At 36.0% G+C, this 20,501-nt stretch overlaps 1 protein-coding gene across 3 annotated transcripts in view; it reads right to left on the reverse strand.

Annotated features, from left to right (window-relative positions):
• XRCC4 (X-ray repair cross complementing 4) overlaps window positions 1-20,501 on the reverse strand; it is a 105,553-nt gene that overhangs the window by 48,234 nt on the left and 36,818 nt on the right. For 2 of the 3 annotated variants that reach the window (XM_083357256.1, XM_083357255.1), the window contains exons 4-6: window positions 10,624-10,790; window positions 8,678-8,830; window positions 3,101-3,204 (exon numbers count right to left, since the gene is read on the reverse strand). In XM_083357256.1, coding sequence (XP_083213382.1) covers window positions 3,101-3,204; window positions 8,678-8,830; window positions 10,624-10,790 — 424 coding nt within the window. Of the gene's footprint in view, window positions 1-3,095; window positions 3,205-8,677; window positions 8,831-10,623; window positions 10,791-20,501 lie in introns of all 3 variants that reach the window. The other variant, XM_083357257.1, reaches the window with a different exon arrangement.

Consider the following 20,501-nt stretch of genomic DNA (forward strand, 5'->3'; position numbering starts at 1 on the left):
AGGAATGGGACATGCCCATACCAGACTGAAATACTCAGCTAGCATCTCTCTCATTTATTTATTTATTTTTATTTTATTTAATTTTTATACCGCCCTTCTCCCGAAGGACTCAGGGCGGTGTACAGGGCAATACAATAAAATACAATATATAAAAATTAAAAAAAAGATTAAATACTACAGCCCAATTCATCCTATCCAGCACTGATGTAATGAATGATGAAGTGTCATGGATTTTATGAACCTTGAAATTGTCACTGATTTAAGGAGGAAAAGACTATTTTAATACTGGGCTAGTCAATGATGGCTTAGTCTGACTCATGAACTCTGAAGGTAATGTCATGGAAACATAGCAGAAAAATATTAGCATTTTGAAGACATTTTTGTGCTGTATTAGGTACAAGTGGAACATGATCTTGCATTCTGAAATAAATGAAAACACTTTTTGAGATAAAATAATTAGTTTTAATTACAATATCTACGTAAGTAACGTTGCCATGATACCTTTATTTTATGACTATCAGAGAATATAGATGAAATTAACCAACAAATAATACAGTATTTCATTGGAGAGACTTTGTTAAGAATTACTTCTGCATAGCAAATTTAGATTGCAAACTGGAGAAAGAAACAAACCAAGTCTTTTAATTGCTGAAAATACAACCAAATGAATCTGCGAATAAGTACCAGACATGAGTTAAAATAATGAATAGAGTGCTTTTATTACTAATGTATACCAAACAGAAAGACTTAAATGTTATGTGAAAGAATGAGAAAAAAGTAGGATAAAGTACTCTTTGCAATTCAAAGATCTGAGGATAATTTTGCCAAAGACATCTGTAACAGCCCAGTCTGAGCAACAATATATGTAAACAAAATAAACCAGCTTCCCAGAGGTGCAATGCTTTGCCAAAGAAAGCAGAGTCAGGTAAAAGTTATAAACAGCTAAGAGACCTATAAACATTACACTTTAATTTGTTTTGAACACATGAGAGAGCACAATGATTTACAAAGAGTCTTCCAATTTAAGTTACCCACACATTGAGGGTCTGTTTCAAATCTACTTAGGACCAAATGTCAGATCCCTGACATTGCTTCAACATTATTTATAGGCTGAAGAATTAATGTGAGAGCAATTTCCCTTGCAAGCTGCTAAGTAGGCTTCATTTATTTATTTTTTTAATAACCATGTTCTTGATAATTTCATTCATTGAAAGTCTTTGGTTGTTATGAGAGACTTTGGGTATCAATTCATGATGCAAAAAGGTAGTCCTTGATGTCAATGTTTGCAGCATTGACCATTTGTTCAGTGACGATTCAAAGTTACAATGTGCTGAATGAAGAGACTTACATTCATGCAGGAAGCTATGGCTGTTGCTGTAAACAAAACTCAACACTTGACTGCCTGCCTATACTAATAACTAGGGGGGAGGGGGGGATTGCTGCAACTCTCTCCACCTGCCAATTTCTCCATCATCTATGTCCTTTTGGCCCTCTGTGCTCCACCATCCCAGCTCATCTTTGCTTTCTTCTTGCTTCTGCTACTGAAGTGTGCCTGACCTGGCTATTGACCAGGACTGGAATTGGCTTTGCGCTGCAGAAATGGGAAAAAAGCAGCCTTTTTTTCTCTTTGTGAAAAATGAAGTCAACCCCAGCTCTGCCTAGTAGCTCTTTCCAAAGGGACATTTTGGCACATTATGGCCCAGGGACTGATTTTCCCTTCCCCCCCCTTCCACCTCACCATTTTGCAATGCAAAGCCAGCACCACAGCAGTCCTGCAGCCAGACTGCAGCCAAGAAGATTGGAAAGCTGAGTTGGGATGGCACAGTGCAGTTGCAGCAGGGATCTTGGAATACAGGGTGGCAAGGGCAGTTGGACTGGGCTGTGGTGGCTGTGGCTTACCCAGTTTGTGGCAAGCAGCCCCAGAGCCTTGCAGGGTAAACAAAAGGGCAAAGATGGGGGAAGGGGTGAGAGAGGTGTGTGGGAGAAGTTGGAGGCAGTCCCTTATCTTACTGAGGCTCGGGCTGGAAGGGACTGGGTGAGACCTTGGCTAACAACCAGTAAAATTCTCTTAATGATGGCAACAAGAATTACCAGGATTGTGGTTACTAAGTGATGCTGTCTGTGTTATCTTGCTTTACAATTACATTGCTTAGCAACTAAAATTCCAGTCCCAACTGTGGTTGTAAGTCGAGGAGTACTTCTATTATTTGTATAAAATATATATTTGTATAAAAATAAAATCAGGTATTTTCTTTTTCAAAATTTGCTGATTTTTTTTTTCATTTTATCAAAAACATACAGCACTAGAAAAGGGAACAAATGGCCAGTTGAGATTTTTCACCAAATTTCTGAGCAGAGAAATGAGTGGATGATGTCCAAATTCCTCCGGAAGAAGAGAAATTCTCCAACAATTTCCAGTAGCCTACTACAACTTAGTGTGACAAAAATCCTGTTACTGGAAAAGCCAGACAGAAGTTCTCTGGAGATTAAACTAAAAGCTAGAATTTAGGGAGAGAGGATTTCACAATAAAAATGTCCTTTGGCCATCTGTCTCAAAATCAATGGAAAAACGATTCCTCCTGATAATAATAATAAAAAAAATTAAGCAAATTATTTCACCAAATTAAATATAAAGCTAAAAGGGAAAAAATGAGTTCTCTACCTGTCAAGAATGCTTTTTTTTAGTTCAGTTCTTTTTCTCCACATATCTATAGTAACTGAGTTCCCATTAATAATCATCAATTCAAGGGTGCAATTAGTCAGTCTTTGATTAAGTCCAGGACTGACTGAATGGTTTTTCTTTTAGTCTACTATACTTTTTGTAACCAGTTCCAATTTTATAAAGACATTTATCATCTTTTCAGGGCTCTGTCTCAATGCACAGCTTTCATTCCTGTACCTTACTATTAGAAAAATCTGTATCTTACTATTTTGATTTTAAAGCATCAGAATGGACTTATTGTACACTATTCTCTCCAAGATTAAAGATTTTTAAACGTGTATGCTTTCATATTAATGTACAATAAGGAATCAGACAGTTTGGATCAATTAAAATGGATGGTTGTAATGACATCAATATAAGCAACTTGGTCTACCTTACTTGACTCTGATGTTGTCAGTTGTATCAAATTTTCACTTTCTTCATCAGTGCTTCCTTCATAATTTTCTTTTTCAACTGTACTTTTTGAAGCAATTACTGGGTCCCTATAAGAATACAAAGCTTTATCAAAATACACCAGTATTATGGAACATATAGAGCTCATAAACAGGCAAGAAAAGGATACAATGCCTTAATAGAAAAAAAGGAATGGTTTTAATTAAACTTACTTTACAACATTGGGTAACATTTGTAATAGCAAATTATTTGAAAGAAACACATTCCTTGTTGTAATGATGGGGTCTTAAAATAGACAAAGAAGATTTGTGTGGTTACCACCATTCTGACATCCAAGAAACTATTGAAGGTGGTTCTCTCAGGTGTTGGGGACAAGGTAATTGTAGAAACCCCCTTTTGTCTGTTTTGCTTTGTTTTAATTCATGTTGATCTTCTTTTTCAATACTGGTTCTCAGTGCTTTTTTTGTAAAAGGAAAAGGTGCCGGAACTCACACATGTCATACAACCCACCTTGCCTATCCTACAAGGTTCCATCCAAAAAAGGTGCCGGAACTCCGTTCTGAGCGTTCTATGAGAAAAAAAGCCCTGCTGGTTCTTCAGATCAGTTATATCATCTTCCTTCCTTCCTGTCTTCCATCCTTCTACCTACCTTCCCATCTTTCTTCCTACTTGCCAACCCACCTACCCACCTATTTTAGTTGTAAGTCACAGAATTGTTTGGAAGTGAGGGTAGGGGAAGGGCCTATAAATTAAATAAATAAGTGAAAGAAATAGAAAGCACACATTTTATTATATATTTTATTTGTTACTCTTGAACTTTTCACTCTTTTTCCTTTCAAATTCTTTATATTTCCTATCCCATTTTTCTTTTCCTAATCTCTGGCTTCTTTTTTTTTTTACAAAAATGCTTTAATACTGTGTCCCACTGCCAATGTGAGACAAAGCCATGAATGTGAATGTTAGTCCCATTAGTCTAAATGTTACCACTAATGTTGACAGATGCTGGTTCTCATTAAACTTTTAATACCTTATCTGTGTCACTGTTGTATGTTTTCTTCCCAATTTACGGCACAGCAAAACTCCATATATACCATTTCTATAATATTAAATCAAACTTTGCAGTCATTCAGTGCCTTAGGGAAAAAGTAAGTACATGCTAAGCTTTTGGTGCATGCCAAATCTATTCCAACATGAAAGATTAACCAGTGAGATAAAGTGTTTTCCAATAGCTAAATTCTGTAGAGATCATGCTGGGGTACTATTTATAAATTCTCACATTGTATATTTAAATAGAAATAAAAAACAAAGCAAGATAGCTATGTTAATCATAAAAATGACATAACAGAAAATACCCAAGGTCACAAACATATGCAGGTTCTACAGAGCAAATAGGTTTGCATGTACTATAAATATTATCTCCAGAATTGTTTTCAATTATGTACTGTATCTTATATTAAAATCATTGTATGTTGATGTAAATGTAATAATAAAAAAATAAATATAAGAAATGAAAGATGCCTCCTGGTTAAATTTAACATTTATTTAAATCCCATTTATATATTTAAATTTCCCCTTCATGGATTACTGCCTTGTCGTGGCGAAGGGGCTTGCGTAATTCAATGAAGCTATGAGCTATGCCGTGCAGGGCCACCCAAGACGGACAGGTCATAGCAGAGAGTTCTGACAAAACGTGATCCACTGGAGAAGGGAACATTTCATGCAAAAATGGGCATGATAAAGGACCAAAATGGCAGGGACCTAACAGAGGCAGAAGAGATTAAGAAGAGGTGGCGAAATTACACAGAAGAACTATACAAGGATGAGCTTAACGTCCCTGATAATCATAATGAGGTGATCACTGACCTCGAGCCAGACATCCTAGAATGTGAAGTGAAGTGGGCCTTAGAAAAGCTGAGCAACAACAAAGCTAGTGGAGGTGACAGTATTCCAGCTGAGCTATTCAAAATCTTAAAAGACGATGCAGTAAAAGTGCTACACTCAATTTGCCAGCAAATTTGGAAAACTCAACAGTGGCCACAGGATTGGAAAAGATCAGTTTACATTCCAATTCCAAAGAAAGGCAGTGCCAAAGAATGTTCAAACTATCTCACCATTGCACTCATTTCACATGCTAATAAAGTTATGCTTAAAATCCTACAAGCTAGACTCCAGCAGTATGTGGATAAGGACCTACCAGAAGCACAGGGAGGATTTCTAAGAGGCAGAGGAACTAGAAATCAAATTGCCAACATATGGTAGATCAGGGGTGTCAAACTCAATTTCATTGAGGGCCGCATCAGCATTGCAGTTGCCCTCAGGAGGCCGGGTGGGTGTGGCCTACTGGGTGGGTGTGGCCTACTGGTGGGCGTGGCTAAAGTGCGTATGGCTTACTGGGTGGGCATGGCCAGCTCTACATCGTTCGCTTCAAGGGTGCCTATGGAGGCCTGGGCAGGAATGGGACAGATCTGAGGGTCTCTGGCAGGAGGAGGGTCTCTGGGCCAGGGCCAAGGCAGTGGGGGCCGTTCCCTCACTGTTTCCAGGATGGCTTTGCAGGCCGCATGAAACCACTTCGCGGGCCGGATCTGGCCCCCGGGCCTTGTGTTTGACATGTCTGCGCTAGATCATGGAGAAATCTAGGGAGTTCGAAAAAAACATCTACTTCTGCTTCATTGACTATGCTAAAGCCTTTGATTGTGTGGATCATAACAAACTGTGGCAAGTTCTTAAAGAGATGGGAGTACCAGACCATCTTATTTATCTCTTGAGAAACCTATATGTGGGCCAAGAAGCAACAGTGAGAACTGGACACGGAACCACTGATTAGTTCAAAATTGGGAAAGGAGTCTGGCAAGGCTGTATACTGTCGCCCTGCCAATTTAACTTATATGCAGAGCACATCATGAGAAAGGCAGGGCTAGATAAATCAAAAGTTGGAATTAAGATTGCCGGAAGAAATATCAACAACCTAAGATATGCAGATGATACCACTCTAATGGCAGAAAGTGAAGAACTAAAGAGCCTCTTGTTGCGGGTGAAGAAGGAGAGTGCAAAAGTTGGGTTGAAACTTAATATTAAGAAAACCAAGATCATGGCATCCGGCCCTCTCAATTCCTGGCAAATAGATGGGGAAAAAATGGAGGTAGTGAATGATTTTATTTTCCTGGGCTCCAAGATCACTGCAGATGGGGACTGTAGCCAAGAAATTAAAAGACGCTTGCTCCTCGGGAGGAAAGCCATGGCAAACCAAGACAGCATGCTAAAAAGCAGAGACATCACCCTGTCAACAAAAGTGCGCATAGTCAAGGCTATGGTCTTCCCAGTTGCGATGTATGGCAGTGAAAGTTGGACCATAAGAAAGGCCGAGCGCCAAAGAATTGAGGCCTTTGAGCTATGCTGCTGGAGAAGACTCCTGCAAGTCCCTTGGACTGCAAGGCCATCAAACCGGTCAGTCCTAGAGGAAATCAACCCTGACTGCTCTTTAGAAGGCCAGATCCTGAAGCTAAAACTCAAATACTTTGGCCACCTAATGAAAAGGAAGGACTCACTGGAGAAGAGCCTAATGCTGGGAAAGATTGAGGGCAATAGAAGAAGGGGATGACAGAGAATGAGGTGGCTGGATGGAGTCACTGAAGCAGTAGGCGTGAGCTTAAATGGACTCCAAAAGATGGTAGAGCACAGGAAGGCCTGGAGGAACGTTGTCCATAGGGTCGCGATGGGTCAGACACAACTTCACAGCTAAGAACAACAAAAAATATTTAAATTCAAAAACTTCATCCCAAGGCAAGACTTAACCAAAGTTGGTCCATGGACATATTTTTTTTAAGTAAAGACATTCTTATGTCAGTTGACTTTAGATTGATCATGGGAATATTTTATTGGCAGCAACATGGATTTATTTGGGCATTGCTTTTTTCTAGCCTTTTAAAAAAAGTCAATTATTATACTGTATACTGTACACATCTATGTGAAATCACAGCTGCCTTTTCTTGGTGTTGGCCTTCATACATATCAAATTCTTCCAGACAATCTAAGATGCCATAATGTGCCGGCAAAGTATTTTTGTGGGTCTAAGCAGCATGGGCTTTTGCAACTGACAGAAATTCTGGCAATGTGCAGTTTACCTAAGTACCTCCAAGGTTTTTGGTATAATGCCCAGTGCCATTTTTACAATTATTAATGAACATAGTTTCAAACAATCAGTCCTGTTCACTTTCTTTCAGCATTTTACTTTCTATAATTCAGGAAGGGAGTAAACTTCATATTGAAACACAAAATAAAAGAAGGCCCTAGCTGTACTGGTGGAAAAGAAGGTTCCTTCTAGTCAGGTCTTTCTTTCATATCTTCCACATGCCTGCCTTCCGAAACCTCAAGAGAAAGCCAAACACAATTTAGACAAGGCCATGTGCACTTTGGCTAAGAGGCAGCTGCAGCCTGGAGAAGATATGCCTCATGAGCAGTGACAGGAGGAAGACAGCAAAAGTCAGTTGGAGGCAACAAGGCCAGCAGGGGCAGTAGATTCAGAATAACAATGCCTGCAGGGTTAGTGACAGCAAGGCTACCAAAAGGGCAAAGATGGGGGCGGGGAGAGAGATAGGTAGATGGAGGAGCTTGCAGTCATAAGTGCAGGCCAGCTGCCATGCACCCAAAATTTTAATCACATGACTGCAAGGGTGCTGCATTGGGTGAAACTTCAGGGATCAAGCATATCTACCACTTGTTCAGCACTGCCATAACTTCAAAAGGCCATTGAATGAATGGTTTAAACTCAAGAACTACCTGTATTTATTCCATTTAGGTGTGTATTGTCCTCTGGGTTCATGTGACTCTTATTGTATTCCTGAAAGATGGAGAATATAGATGTAGCTCCTACCAGGAACACTTACAACAGTTTCAAAATGTTCCTGATGAGTGTTTTATATATATATACTTTGAATCACAATTTGTGCTCGGGGAAAAACAGATTACAACATTGTCCTAATATCATTAGCATTATAATACTATTGTTACTCTAAAGCTCTGCACATTGATATTTTCTGAATTATATATGAATACAGAGGGGCTTTATCCAAAAGCCATCTGCTTTCTTTCAGTTGGAAACAAATTTTTAAGTCTTATTAAGGAAAATGGCCACTTTTAGCCCCATTGTTAGGTTCAATGGCATCTACACAAGCTGTAATATTTTTTAAATAAATTTTCAGGGAACAAACTTTATCTTCAGTTAGTATGTTCTAGCAGTCACGAACCCATAAATATATCATTTGCAAGAGAAAATAGTTTGAAGATTTCATTTCTCATTAACTAATTTTTTTTTTAAAAAAGATGAATTTTAATAAGCAAACATATTAAATTATTAAATAGAATGCTTCAAATAAATACTACAATTAATGCATTATTGCCAAAATGCTGAATTGCTAAAGTTCTTCTATAGAACTTCATTTTTATATTACTTCCATTCAAGGACACACAGTCTCTGAACTTCGAAGCCTGCATAAAATAGAGAACAGAGCTACTTCTATTTCATGCATGATGTTTACCTAGTAGAAGGAAAGTAATAAATTATACCCTGCTTGTGCAGTTTCCGGTACTGTTTCTTCAACTTCTTTTAAATGTTTCTGTAAGCTTCTTATCTTTGCTTTCTTTTCATTGAGGACCAAGACAAATCGCTTATAAAGGTCAGCCTCCAGTTCTTCTTTAGCTTCAACACATTTTTGTAATCTTAAAAATAAATGCATATTTATCAATTTTACATTATGGAGATAATTATTTTAATAGAATATCAAAGACATAAGCTGAATTTTAAAAATCCTATATAATGGCTTATGAAAAAAATCGAATGCTGTCAGTTTACTTGCACAGTGGATAGTGTTAGTATGCATACTGCTAGCATCCTGAAAAGTAAAGCAACATCTTGTAGCATCTTATTTGTTGCAACAATACCTTTCAATCCCTCAGTGTCCTGGTGGGTTGATAGAAAGCACTCTGAGAGCTAGTTTGCCTGCCAGTAAATGAATTTGGGATTAAATGTGCCAGCGATAGCAGCCATTTTATAAACAAGTCATTTTGTAAGTACTGCCACATGTGTATCAGGACCATATGAAGTCTCGTTCTTCTGTACAGTCTCATTAACTAGAAAACCAAAGTATTGCCAAACTTTCCAGAAGTCCAATAATTTGTCATGCTACTAAGCAAGCACCAAAACCTTGTATCTTCATACAGTAATTGCAAATTGTTACCACTGTTAGGGATTTAGCCATCAAAACATCCATTCACAATAGGAACGAAATATATCTGAAAGAATACATAGGTGTGTGTGTGTTTGTATTGCAATTCTATATGCATCATCCTATAAGTAAATGCAAAATTCAAAGTGGAATTAGAATACTGTCATAGGATTTGGTACTTCAGTCTTCCAATTTAAAAGCACATTTCTTCTTGTACATTAAATTTTATTTATTTATTTATTTATTTTATTACATTTATATACTGCCCTTTCCCGAAGGACTCAGGGCGGTTTACAGGGTGATTAAAAACAAAAATACAAAAGTTAAAAACAATTAAAAAAATTATATCCGTCCCTGAACAAATAAAACCCCAGTTAAAATTAAAATTAAAATTCTCAGCCTGGGCCAGAGAGCTCGAAGAGCCAGGTCTTCAGGTCCCGGCGGAATGAACGGAGGTCGGGGGCAGTCCTAAGCTCCACTGGCAGCTGGTTCTAAAGGGCAGGCGCACCCACTGAGAAGGCCCTCCCCCTGGGTGTCGTCCGCCGGCAATCTCTTACCGGTGGCACCCTGAGAAGACCCTCCCTGTGGGAGCGCACTGGACGAAGGGAGCTTGATGCTGGCAGCAGGTGTTCCCTCAGATATGATTAAACCCATGTAATACTTTTATTTATATCAAATATATTTGGATCCTCACACGCTAGTCCATGTCAAAATGCTGGGAAATATAGCTTTTACAGGTTTATCTACTAAATAACTTCATAAATGACAAATAATCCTATGAATTTATATGAATTTAGGCCACCCTGCTATGGGATGTGGATATTCAATAGCTAATAAATAATTCAACTAATTTAAATGCAAATCACTGGGTATCATTACTGTGGAGATCAATTTGGTAAATCTTGCTAGAAACATTAGCGGTACTAATCAACTACCTGCAGAACTCCTGTACATAAATCAAGTTTTAATTAGTTAGGGGAGAGGTAAGAAAGAACAGCCTAGAAATGATAAAAATGCAAGTATCAATATATATATAAATATCTCCACATAATACATTCTAGGAAGATTCAAAGTTTTCAGCAATACTTAAACGGGTGTTTTCTGTGTTTTCACTGGTAGATGTAATCCAATAAAGGTCATATCTAACTGATTTAAATTAACTTTAAATCAGCTTCATTAATCCCTGGGTTAGTAAATTAGTATTATAGTATTATATTCACATAATAAAAAGTCTGGGAATCAAAAGAAAGTAAAAAAAACACCTCTGAATGTTATTTTTCAACTTACTGCTCTTGCATGTCATCCAGATCACTCAGAAGGCTTTCATTCTCTTTTTGTAGGTGATCATTTTTGGCATGCAGTTCTTTTACACATTCTAGGCAATAGGTAATCAGCTGTCGAATGACTTCAGATGAGTTTGTAACTCTTTGTAATATCAATGATCCAAGTCTAAACTAGGACAAAACAAAGCAAACATTATTTGAATAGAAAAGATCCTGAAATTCATCTGTACATCCAACTTACAAGACAAAGGGGGGGAGCAATGAATGTTTATCTGAATATTTCTCCTAACTACCATGTGTCAGTACTGATTTTTCAACTTAGGCGAAGGAAAACACAGTTGTTTTAAAAATATCTATGACATTAAAAATTGAAAGGTTTGTTGATTGTCAGATGGGAAAGATGGGTTCTTAGAATACAAGAAAATATATTAAGATTTATTTTCAGTGGAAGATTAACTACACAAGTAATCAGTCAGTCAAGCAAATAATAATTTCAATCTTTCTGCAAGTTGTAGTTTTGTGCTTCATTGCTAATAACATCAATGTGTTTTACACACAATGTTTACATTTCATTCATTTCATTCTAATTGTCATAATTTCCTCTCAACTTTCCATGGCTCCATGATTTAGGCATATTATCAAAACTGATTAGAAGCACATAAAAATACTTTAACAAAAAAGTGAAATCCAATAAAGAAAACTATGATATGTCATTGTAACAATAAGGAGTTACAATTTTATATATACTGCTCAAAAAATAAAGGGAACACTTAAACAACACAATGTACTGTATTTAATAGTAGGATGTCTTATCTTGTGTTCCCTTTATTTTTTTGAGCAGTATATATTTCACTAATGCAAGTATTATTTAAATACTTAAGTATTTCTATTGTATTTACACAACGATCTTGTTTTAACTTATTGTACTCTATATGAATAAGTCCTATATTTCATTATATTTGTCTATACAAAGTCTACATCTACGGGCAATCTGCTTATAAATGGCATGCGCAATAAGGTCTTCAGTGATGATGGATGCACCATTGAGAAACTTAAAAAAACAGGTTAGAAATAAATTCTAATGAATAAAATCTATGTTGCTGCTAAGAGTAAAAGAATAATGTAATGAATCAATCAATCAATCAATCAATCACTAACATAGCAAGATACAATGAATATGATGGAAACTACTGCATACCCCTCCCCCACAGTCTCCAAATAAATATTTGAGGGCACCATCAACCATGCTTAGATTTTGACTTATTAACATGATAATACATATTTCATCTATAAAGTTCATTATCATCATATGAAACAGCCACCAAATTAGAGGGTATTAAAGAGGATTGAACAAGTTCATGGAGGATTGAGCTATCAGTGATTAAAGGCTTAATGGATATTTGCTTTTTCTGGAATATAGGCAGCTTGCTTTGAGTAACAGCTAATAATCATTAACAAGAGAGGCAAGATATTTTTCCCCTGTCTGCATGAATGAGCCTACCGAAAGCATCTAACTGGCTAATGTGTGGCACAATCCAGATTCACCTTGATTCAGCAGATTTCTTCCTGTATTGTATAGTATATTATGGCTATACTTAGTCTTTTTTAGTGACTGCCTAATTTAGCAACCAGTTGTAGTTACAACAGTGATGAAAAAGTAACCTTATGATCAATCCTCACATGTATGATTTTCACAAGTAAGTAAAGGAAAGCTGAAGTAAGATCATAAGCAGAGTTGCAGTTTCACCTAGCAATAGCTTGGCTTTAATGACTAATTTGCAGGTTCCAACTGTGATTGCTACACAAAGACTACCAGTATCTTATAAGATGGCCCACTCTGGAACCAGGTTGTAAGTACCGCCAGGGATGTCCATCATAACTTTGAACAGTCGCTAAGCAACCAGTTGTAAGTCAAGTACTATCTGTAATGTTACAAAGAGAAATGCTTCACTCATGTTAATATGTTTTGTGAAGAGCCTCTTTAAATGCTTTCTAAGGCCCTATCAAATAAGTCTTCATTTGAAAGATGGAAAACAAAAGAGCTTGACTCTATGCCAGGGGTAGGCAACCTCGGCTCTTTTATGACTCATGGACTTCAACTCCCAGAATTCCTGAGTCAGCTGACTCAGGAATTCTGGGAGTTGAAGTCCATGAGTCATAAAAGAGTTGAGGTTGCCTACCCCTGCTCTATGCAGACTCTATTCACATGTTACAGTGTTGCATAAACAGGGCAAGCTGATTAGTTACTTCTCTTTATTACCTCATGTAACAATTACCAAATAATGAGCAATCAGTTACAAATATCAAACTATAGGTAGTTTGGGTAATCATTTTAACTTATACTGCTACAATTTAATTGCACAATTGCTAAATATTAATTTAGACTTGCTACCATGCTTTTAAAATAAGGAGAAAGCATGGCAAAGTTGGCAGATTGTTGTTGTTAGCTGCGAAGTCGTGTCCGACCCATCGGGAGCCTATGGACAATGTTCCTCCAGGCCTTCCTGTCCTCTACCATCTTCTGGAGTCCATTTAAGCTCACGCCTACTGCTTCAGTAACTTCATCCAGCCACCTCATTCTCTGTCGTACCCTTCTTCTATTGCCTTCAATCTTTCTCAGCATTGGGCTCTTCTCTAGTGAGTCCTTCCTTCTCATTAGGTGGCCAAAGTATTTGAGTTTTAGCTTCAGGATCTGGCCTTCTAAAGAGCAGTCAGGGTTGATCTCCTCTAGGACTGACCGGTTTGATCGCCTTGCAGTTCAAGGGACTCGCAGGAGTCTTCTCCAGCACCATAGCTCAAAGGCCTCAATTCTTTGGCGCTCGGCCTTTCTTATGGTCCAACTTTCACTGCCGTACATTGCAAAAGTTGGCAGAGCAATATGATAAATAGTTTCACCATTTTAAAAAGAGTATCATGGCATAACACAATATGCACAGTGCACATACCTTGAGGCATGTTAGTGCTTCCCTTCAGTAACACAATATTCATAAACAAAATGACATTTAAGAAAATTTATGAAATACATGTGAAGTGTGTAGAGTAACGGTTACATATTCAGACACCATGTTTTGAGAACCCCAAATTTAATCACATTTGTCTTCATTATGGGTCAACATCTTGCAAAAAGAAAAATAGCTGATACTGAGAATACTTCCACCAAAACAGATATTGCCATAAAAAGCATACACTCCATATTTACCATCCAGCCTCTTTTCTTTTTTCCAAGTAGTTTTAGTTGGCAAAGTACATTAGCTTTGGCTTCCAAGTGCTCCATCTGTATCCTTTCCCCTGCCAAAAAAATGCTTAGTCCTGATAAAATTATTTATTTTATACCATTAGACTTGAAGACCACAGCCATTTCCTGTTTTACTCACTTGGTGTCTGTCAGTTACCCTTCTCAACATGAGCTTCCATTTTGACTGTCATGGCTTTAATGATAATAGACACATTTTATACATAAAAAACCTGATTTTGCTTTTAAAATCCTCTGAACCAGCAATGGCCACAATACCTTGCATCATAGAAGTCTACAAATTATATTACTTATATTAGCAGGCCGGACTTCCCCCACCCCCAATTCCTCCAGATATGGGAAAGCTGAAAGTGGCAGTCCCAGCAAAACCAAAGGGTGCCCAGTAGGGGGAAAAAAGACTAAATTAAGCCCTGTCAATAAATCAAAGGAACTAATTTTTCACTCAGGCTTAAAGGCAAAACAAGCATGGGATACTGGAATCATTTAATTCAAAGGCAAAGTTTTCATCCAGTTGGGACTAAATACATTCTATAATATTCATGCTTTTGTTGAGTTTCTCAGTTCTAGTCAGAGGTTGCTTCCCCTCTTTTCCATCATCACAGGATATATGAAAAATGCTGACAAAGCTTAGGTGAATCCAAAGTCTAATATTGCAATGGTGAAAAATACCATATGTTTTAATGCCATTCTTAATATTACATTTTATCATGCCATTTTCCCATCCTTTATAACCATCATGCTATTTACTGTTGATAAGCAATATTTATTCAAAGTGCAGAAAAAGAGAAAGAAGCAGTAAGCCAAAGAAAATAGTGGTAAGAAGGTAAATAAGGTAAGAAAAGATTTATACTTAAAATTAATTTGCAATAAAAACATTCATATACCTCTCCACACTTTTCACTTGCAAACCATGCTTTCTTCTGTCATGTTTATAAAATCACTTCATGCATTGCCTTTTGAGCTTTATATTTTTCACATTCTTTTTTAGGAGTTCATTTAACATACAACTTCTTTGGTCTTGCATTATCTCTTCCTTCCTTTATTTCTTTTGCAGTTCAAATTTCATGCTCTTCAGATGATAAAACCACCCCAACCCTGTTTCTTTTGTGTTGGTCACTCATGTAAGTAAAATATCAATATATATATAACCCAAAGAATAATAATATTCTCTGATGGCATCAGCTTTATCCTCTAAATCAGGGGTCTTCAAACGTGGTGGCCCTTTTATGACTTGTGGACTTTAACTGCCAGAATTCCTCAGCCAGAAGTGCTGGCTGAGGAATTCTGGGAGTTGAAGTCCACAAGTCATAAAAGGGCCAAGTTTGAAGACCCCTGCTCTAAATGCTTTCGCAAATTTACCTATTTCTGGAAGGTTATCAGAGTTGGTGCTAACCTGGACTCTAGGGGAAGGCTATTCTGGAAATAAATTTGGCATTTATTTCTAGACTAATGATCGTTCATCTTGCTCAACTATTTGGATCTTGATAACAGCAATGCATTTCCTTTTATTTTTATACTACCAGTCTGATTAAATGTTCTAGAGAACTTGAAAGCTTGCAGACTCTTTTAAAATATACAGATCTTGCTAAATTAAATTTTAATCCTTTTTACGTCATTTATTTACTGTTAACACGTTGGCCTTTAAATGACTTAGATGACCACTATCAGATGCCAAGAGTATTTTTAAAAAACTTAAATGGATCCAGATAAATAAGAGGACTTTTGCCACAGAACTATAGTTTTTCATAACTATAGATATCTGTAACACTCTCCTAAATGTTACTTCTGAAAATGAAGAGCTTCTTTGGAATGGTGTTTTATGCAGCATTGGGGGAGCTGCATTGAATTCTTTCTGTTCACGCAGTTTTTTGGAACCAAATCAATATATAATGAAAAACACAATATTAAATATTTACTAAAGTTTATATTCAAATGTTATATTAATAATAAATGTGTTAAAAACATACTGAAATTTTGTTCAGTAAAAATTTTCTTCTGATAGGTAAAGTTTAAGTTTATAAGTAATAAAATATTTTTAGAGTTGGAAATCATTAAAAGGTAGGCATTTTAGAATTTTCTTTTTTGATTGATTTACATACCTACTCATCTTATACCCCATAACTCTGGATGGCTGATAAACATCCCCCAAATTTCCCAGCATCCCCCAAAAGAACACTCCTCATGCATCAGGTGTTTTACTGACACTGAAACTCCATAAAATAATAAATGAATTGATATGATTTCTCCATGGATAGAAGTAAATGATAAATAAATAATGCAATATTTAAATAACTGAAGAAAACTACGGCAATTTATGCATAGTTTTTCACTTATGGCTAGACCCACAGGTCTCCAAATTCCCTTTGGATTTGAATCTCAGCAGCAGATTTGCACAGGCAAAGAAGTGAATTTAGACAGCACTCCCACTTTTCCCATCTAGAAGATGTTTTAAAAATATCTCAATTCTCCATTCTAAGTTACTTCTCAGTTTGACCTTCCGAATACTATTTGCTCACCTTGCATTAGCAGATTAAGACTTTAAGACTATATTAATGTCTAATACTAGAATATATTCATGTGATTTAATGCCTCAGTGCCCTGATTTCTCCCTATCTTTTAGTATTTTATGGTTAAATTCTATGTGAAAACTCCCTCAAAGTGGGAATCTGTGTGGAAAATATTGTCCAACCTGGATGAAAGATTAGGGAAAATGAAGGAGATAGTAACCTTGTTTACTAAATTAATAACTCAAACGCTGTCATGGTATTGTTAAGCATTTTCTTCTACTCTGCAAGTAAACATTTACTCAATAGAGAATAGAAATGCTGTTGGTAAAACTCTCCAGAGGGAAAAAAAATATATTTCACATTGAAAGGGGAGGAAATCCTGGCAATTACAAAAATATTTATCTTAAAAACAATTGGATTGTGCCAGCTGAGCAAAGAGTCAGAAACGGATTTTGTTATTGAAACAATTTGGTTGTAGCTATAGACAGTTACAGAGTTTGTTCCCCATTTCTATTCCTTCATCAGAAAACAGATTTTTCTTTATTCTGATGATGAAAAAACAGACCAGAAGACAATAGCTTCACATTACTTTTAAATACAAAAGCCACTTTTCCAAATATTTTTTCTAGACTACCAGATGTATAACCTTCTCAAAGCCTTCCTTACCTTCCCCCCTACCCACATCATAAGCATCTTTACTGGAAGCCAAGAGCTGATTCATACATGCAAGTACACATACTTAATTTCTCACAGCCTCCTCAGAAAAATGCCATGCTTGAAATGAACCAATATAAAAGTTCCTTGTAACTTTTGTTCAATTTGTGGCAGTAGTTTTCTAAACAGATGTTACTGAAGTAATTTTTGGAAATATAAAATCCACAGATTATTTAACATCACTCAATAGTAATATTGTGAAAATCCATGTCTTCCCCACAAGGATGTTGTCAGTATCTAGAACCCTGTCATTTTATATCACTGTTGTGAACAGCAGAAAAATGCACTCTGTTATAATCCATTCCTCAAGCTAAACATTTCAGGAAAATAAGAAAAAAATATGCATTATACTGTTTGTGGACAAAAGCATCATCTTGTACATTTAACTTTTCCTTAAGGTCTGGAAATGCTAGACAGAAAAACTAACAGCATTCAATGTAGTAAATAAATTTCTTTGAATACTCAAAAGTTCTGACCTTATTTAGTATTAAAAATCAGAGCATGATGTCACAGTCTGGCAGGATACATGCCTGTAAGCCAGCATTATCACTATTTCCATAAATGCCACTTTTCAATTTAAATGAAATACAGTGATATTTAGTAGTGAATAATGTAAATAATAACCCTCCTGTCCAATATCTAGCTCTTAACAGTCACTGAAAACAAAAGACCAATTCAAGCATGGAATGGTATCACTCACCACTCAGACTATGAACATGGACTTCAGCTATAAAAGACTTGAAAGCATTTTGAACTGGTAACATTTCAGAGGATGGATATGTTTATAATGCCTAACCATTAGGCAGCAACCACCAAAAAAACTCTAATGTCAAGGACCCCTTAAATTTTTGTGTGCGTAAGTTGAATTACATCATCTGTGCCAAGATTAACAAATGTGATCCTCAAGGGGCCATTATTTCATTGATTTACTTACTGGGGGCTTAACCTAAAACGTCTTTTGTATATATTTGAGACAAATTGTTTCCAAACTCTGCTAGGTCTTTCAGGAAATGCACTTTTTTTTTTCTTTCACATGCATCCAGCAACAATTTTTAAAAAGAACAATTTTAAATTAGTTTGCACAGTATTTTAGACTATGCAATATTTTATTAGACTGATTCTATAGACAGCACAAATATACACAATATCAGTGTTCATTTCTTCAACTGCATGTTTGAATACAAAACAGCTTAAGAAACCATGCAATCAAAATTGCTTCTTATAAGAAAGGCTGAGGGGAAAGAGTAATCAGACAGCAAGGAGACGAGACAGAGAAGCAACCAGTAAGTATACCATAGAACAGGAGGAAAGGGTGTTGAGAGAAGGGACAAGAGCAAAAGAGGCAAAAGAGCAAAGAGAGATGAGAATAACGAGAGCAACTAAAACTTCAAATAATTAATCATGGAAGAAGAAATAAAAGCAATTTCGATAAACGTAAATGGACTGAATTCAGCTATAAAAAGAAAAAGAACACTAAATAAATTGGGGAAATTAAAAATGGATATAATTTGTTTACAAGAAGTTCATATTAAGAAACAACATAAAAATCTACTAGAATATCCAAAATTGGGAGAATTATATACCTCACTTGCAGATCAGAGTAAAAGAGGTGTGGTATTATATATTAAAAAAACAATACAAACTACATTGTTATATTCAGATGAAGAACAGCGAATTTTAATGGTGGAAGTAATTATGAATTGTAAAAAAAACTTTATTGGTAGCGATTTACACCCCAAATGAAAAGCAAGAAAATTTCTATTCAAAATTACACCAGAAAATAATAGAATTGGAATTCGAAAGCATATGTATGATTGGAGATTTAAATGCTTTTGTAAAGGCCATGTTGGATTATAATACGACAAAAAAATAAGACCCTAAGGAGAACACTTCCAAAATCTTTTCATAATATGGCAGACGAATTAAATATACTAGATGTTTGGTGAGAAAAATATCTGGAAAAGAAGCAATATACATTCTATTCTAACAGACACTTTTCCTGATCGAGAATAGATATGATATGGACATCAATACACTTATTTACAAGTACACAAAATATAAACATAGAAACAAGCACATGGGCGGACCACAACCCAGTCACAATTACATGGAAAGGACAAAATTGCTTCTTATATTGCATGAGCTTCAAATTTCCTTCATTGTAATAAAGCTATTTATTAAATGTGGTACTTGCTCAAGACTACATCTTTTTTTGTTCTACAGCTGTAGGCTGAGATATGCAGGAATCAGTCCTATTTAGTTTAATTTCTGAATAAACATGGAATTTATATATTTAATCATTAGATTTATATTCTGTCTTTCTTGTATGAGCTCAGGAGAATGTAGGTAGTTCTCCCTTCTCCAGTTTTTCTCCAGAATCATTTGCTAGTGAGATAGATGCACTGAAAGCAACTTATCCAACATCATCTAGAGAGTTTCCACAACTGTGGATGAACCTAATCTGGATCTCCATTTTAAATACTATACTATATTGGTTCTGTATTGCTTGTGTTAATGACTATTCTGGGAGCTATTTTGATATAATAGCCACAAAAATCCTGATTAGAAGACCTCATTAGGTAAGTAAACTGGAAAGTGAAAAATCTCTTCAATATGAACTTTCATACTCATTGAACTTACAACATTTTCTATTACAGCAGGAGCTAGAAGTGTTGATGTGATTAGTGATCCACAATCGAAGCACAAGGATAGTACAACCATATGTACAAATGAATTACCTTAAACAAATTATCTTTATTGTATCCTCTGGGGAAAACTCTTTGAAATTAAAGATGCAAATGTTTTAAATAAAGATTGGGACTATCAGGTAAAAGAGTACACATACTATCCCATTTTAATCAACCTTTAATTTTGACACTGTACACTGAGTTCAGGATCATAGAGATATACATCTAAAGTTAGCCAACAGGTATACTTAGCTAATTATATCTTTAAACAAATATTTTCACTGGAAGATTACCAAATTAAGGCAAAATACAAATATATAGGTATAATTTTTGTCTATAAATAATAAAATGTAGAACATTAAACACAAAACACAACTTATTACTTGACTAGGGAGGATTGGGAAGGATAGGGGATTATATAGATTGATGGATTAGAATGAACAGAATTATGAATCCAATCCATAAATGATGGGTTAGGACCTGGTTTTCTTAATTTTCTTGATATTGGTTTTATTGTTGTAGTGAGCCTTCCAAAGCTGTGTGGGTGGCCATGTAAACCTTGTAAATAAATAAATTGGGAAGCATCTTCACCCATTTGCTTTCTGATATATGGGTTCCTGTGACTTCTTATATAATCTCATGGAAATAATTTTCCGAGAACAATCATGTTACTTTCTCCAAATTCCAATGGTCCAAAATTCTGAGAGTCCTGCTTTGGACT

This window comes from Vipera ursinii, assembly GCF_947247035.1.
Source record: "Vipera ursinii genome assembly, chromosome: 2".
Lineage (NCBI taxonomy): Eukaryota > Metazoa > Chordata > Lepidosauria > Squamata > Viperidae > Vipera > Vipera ursinii.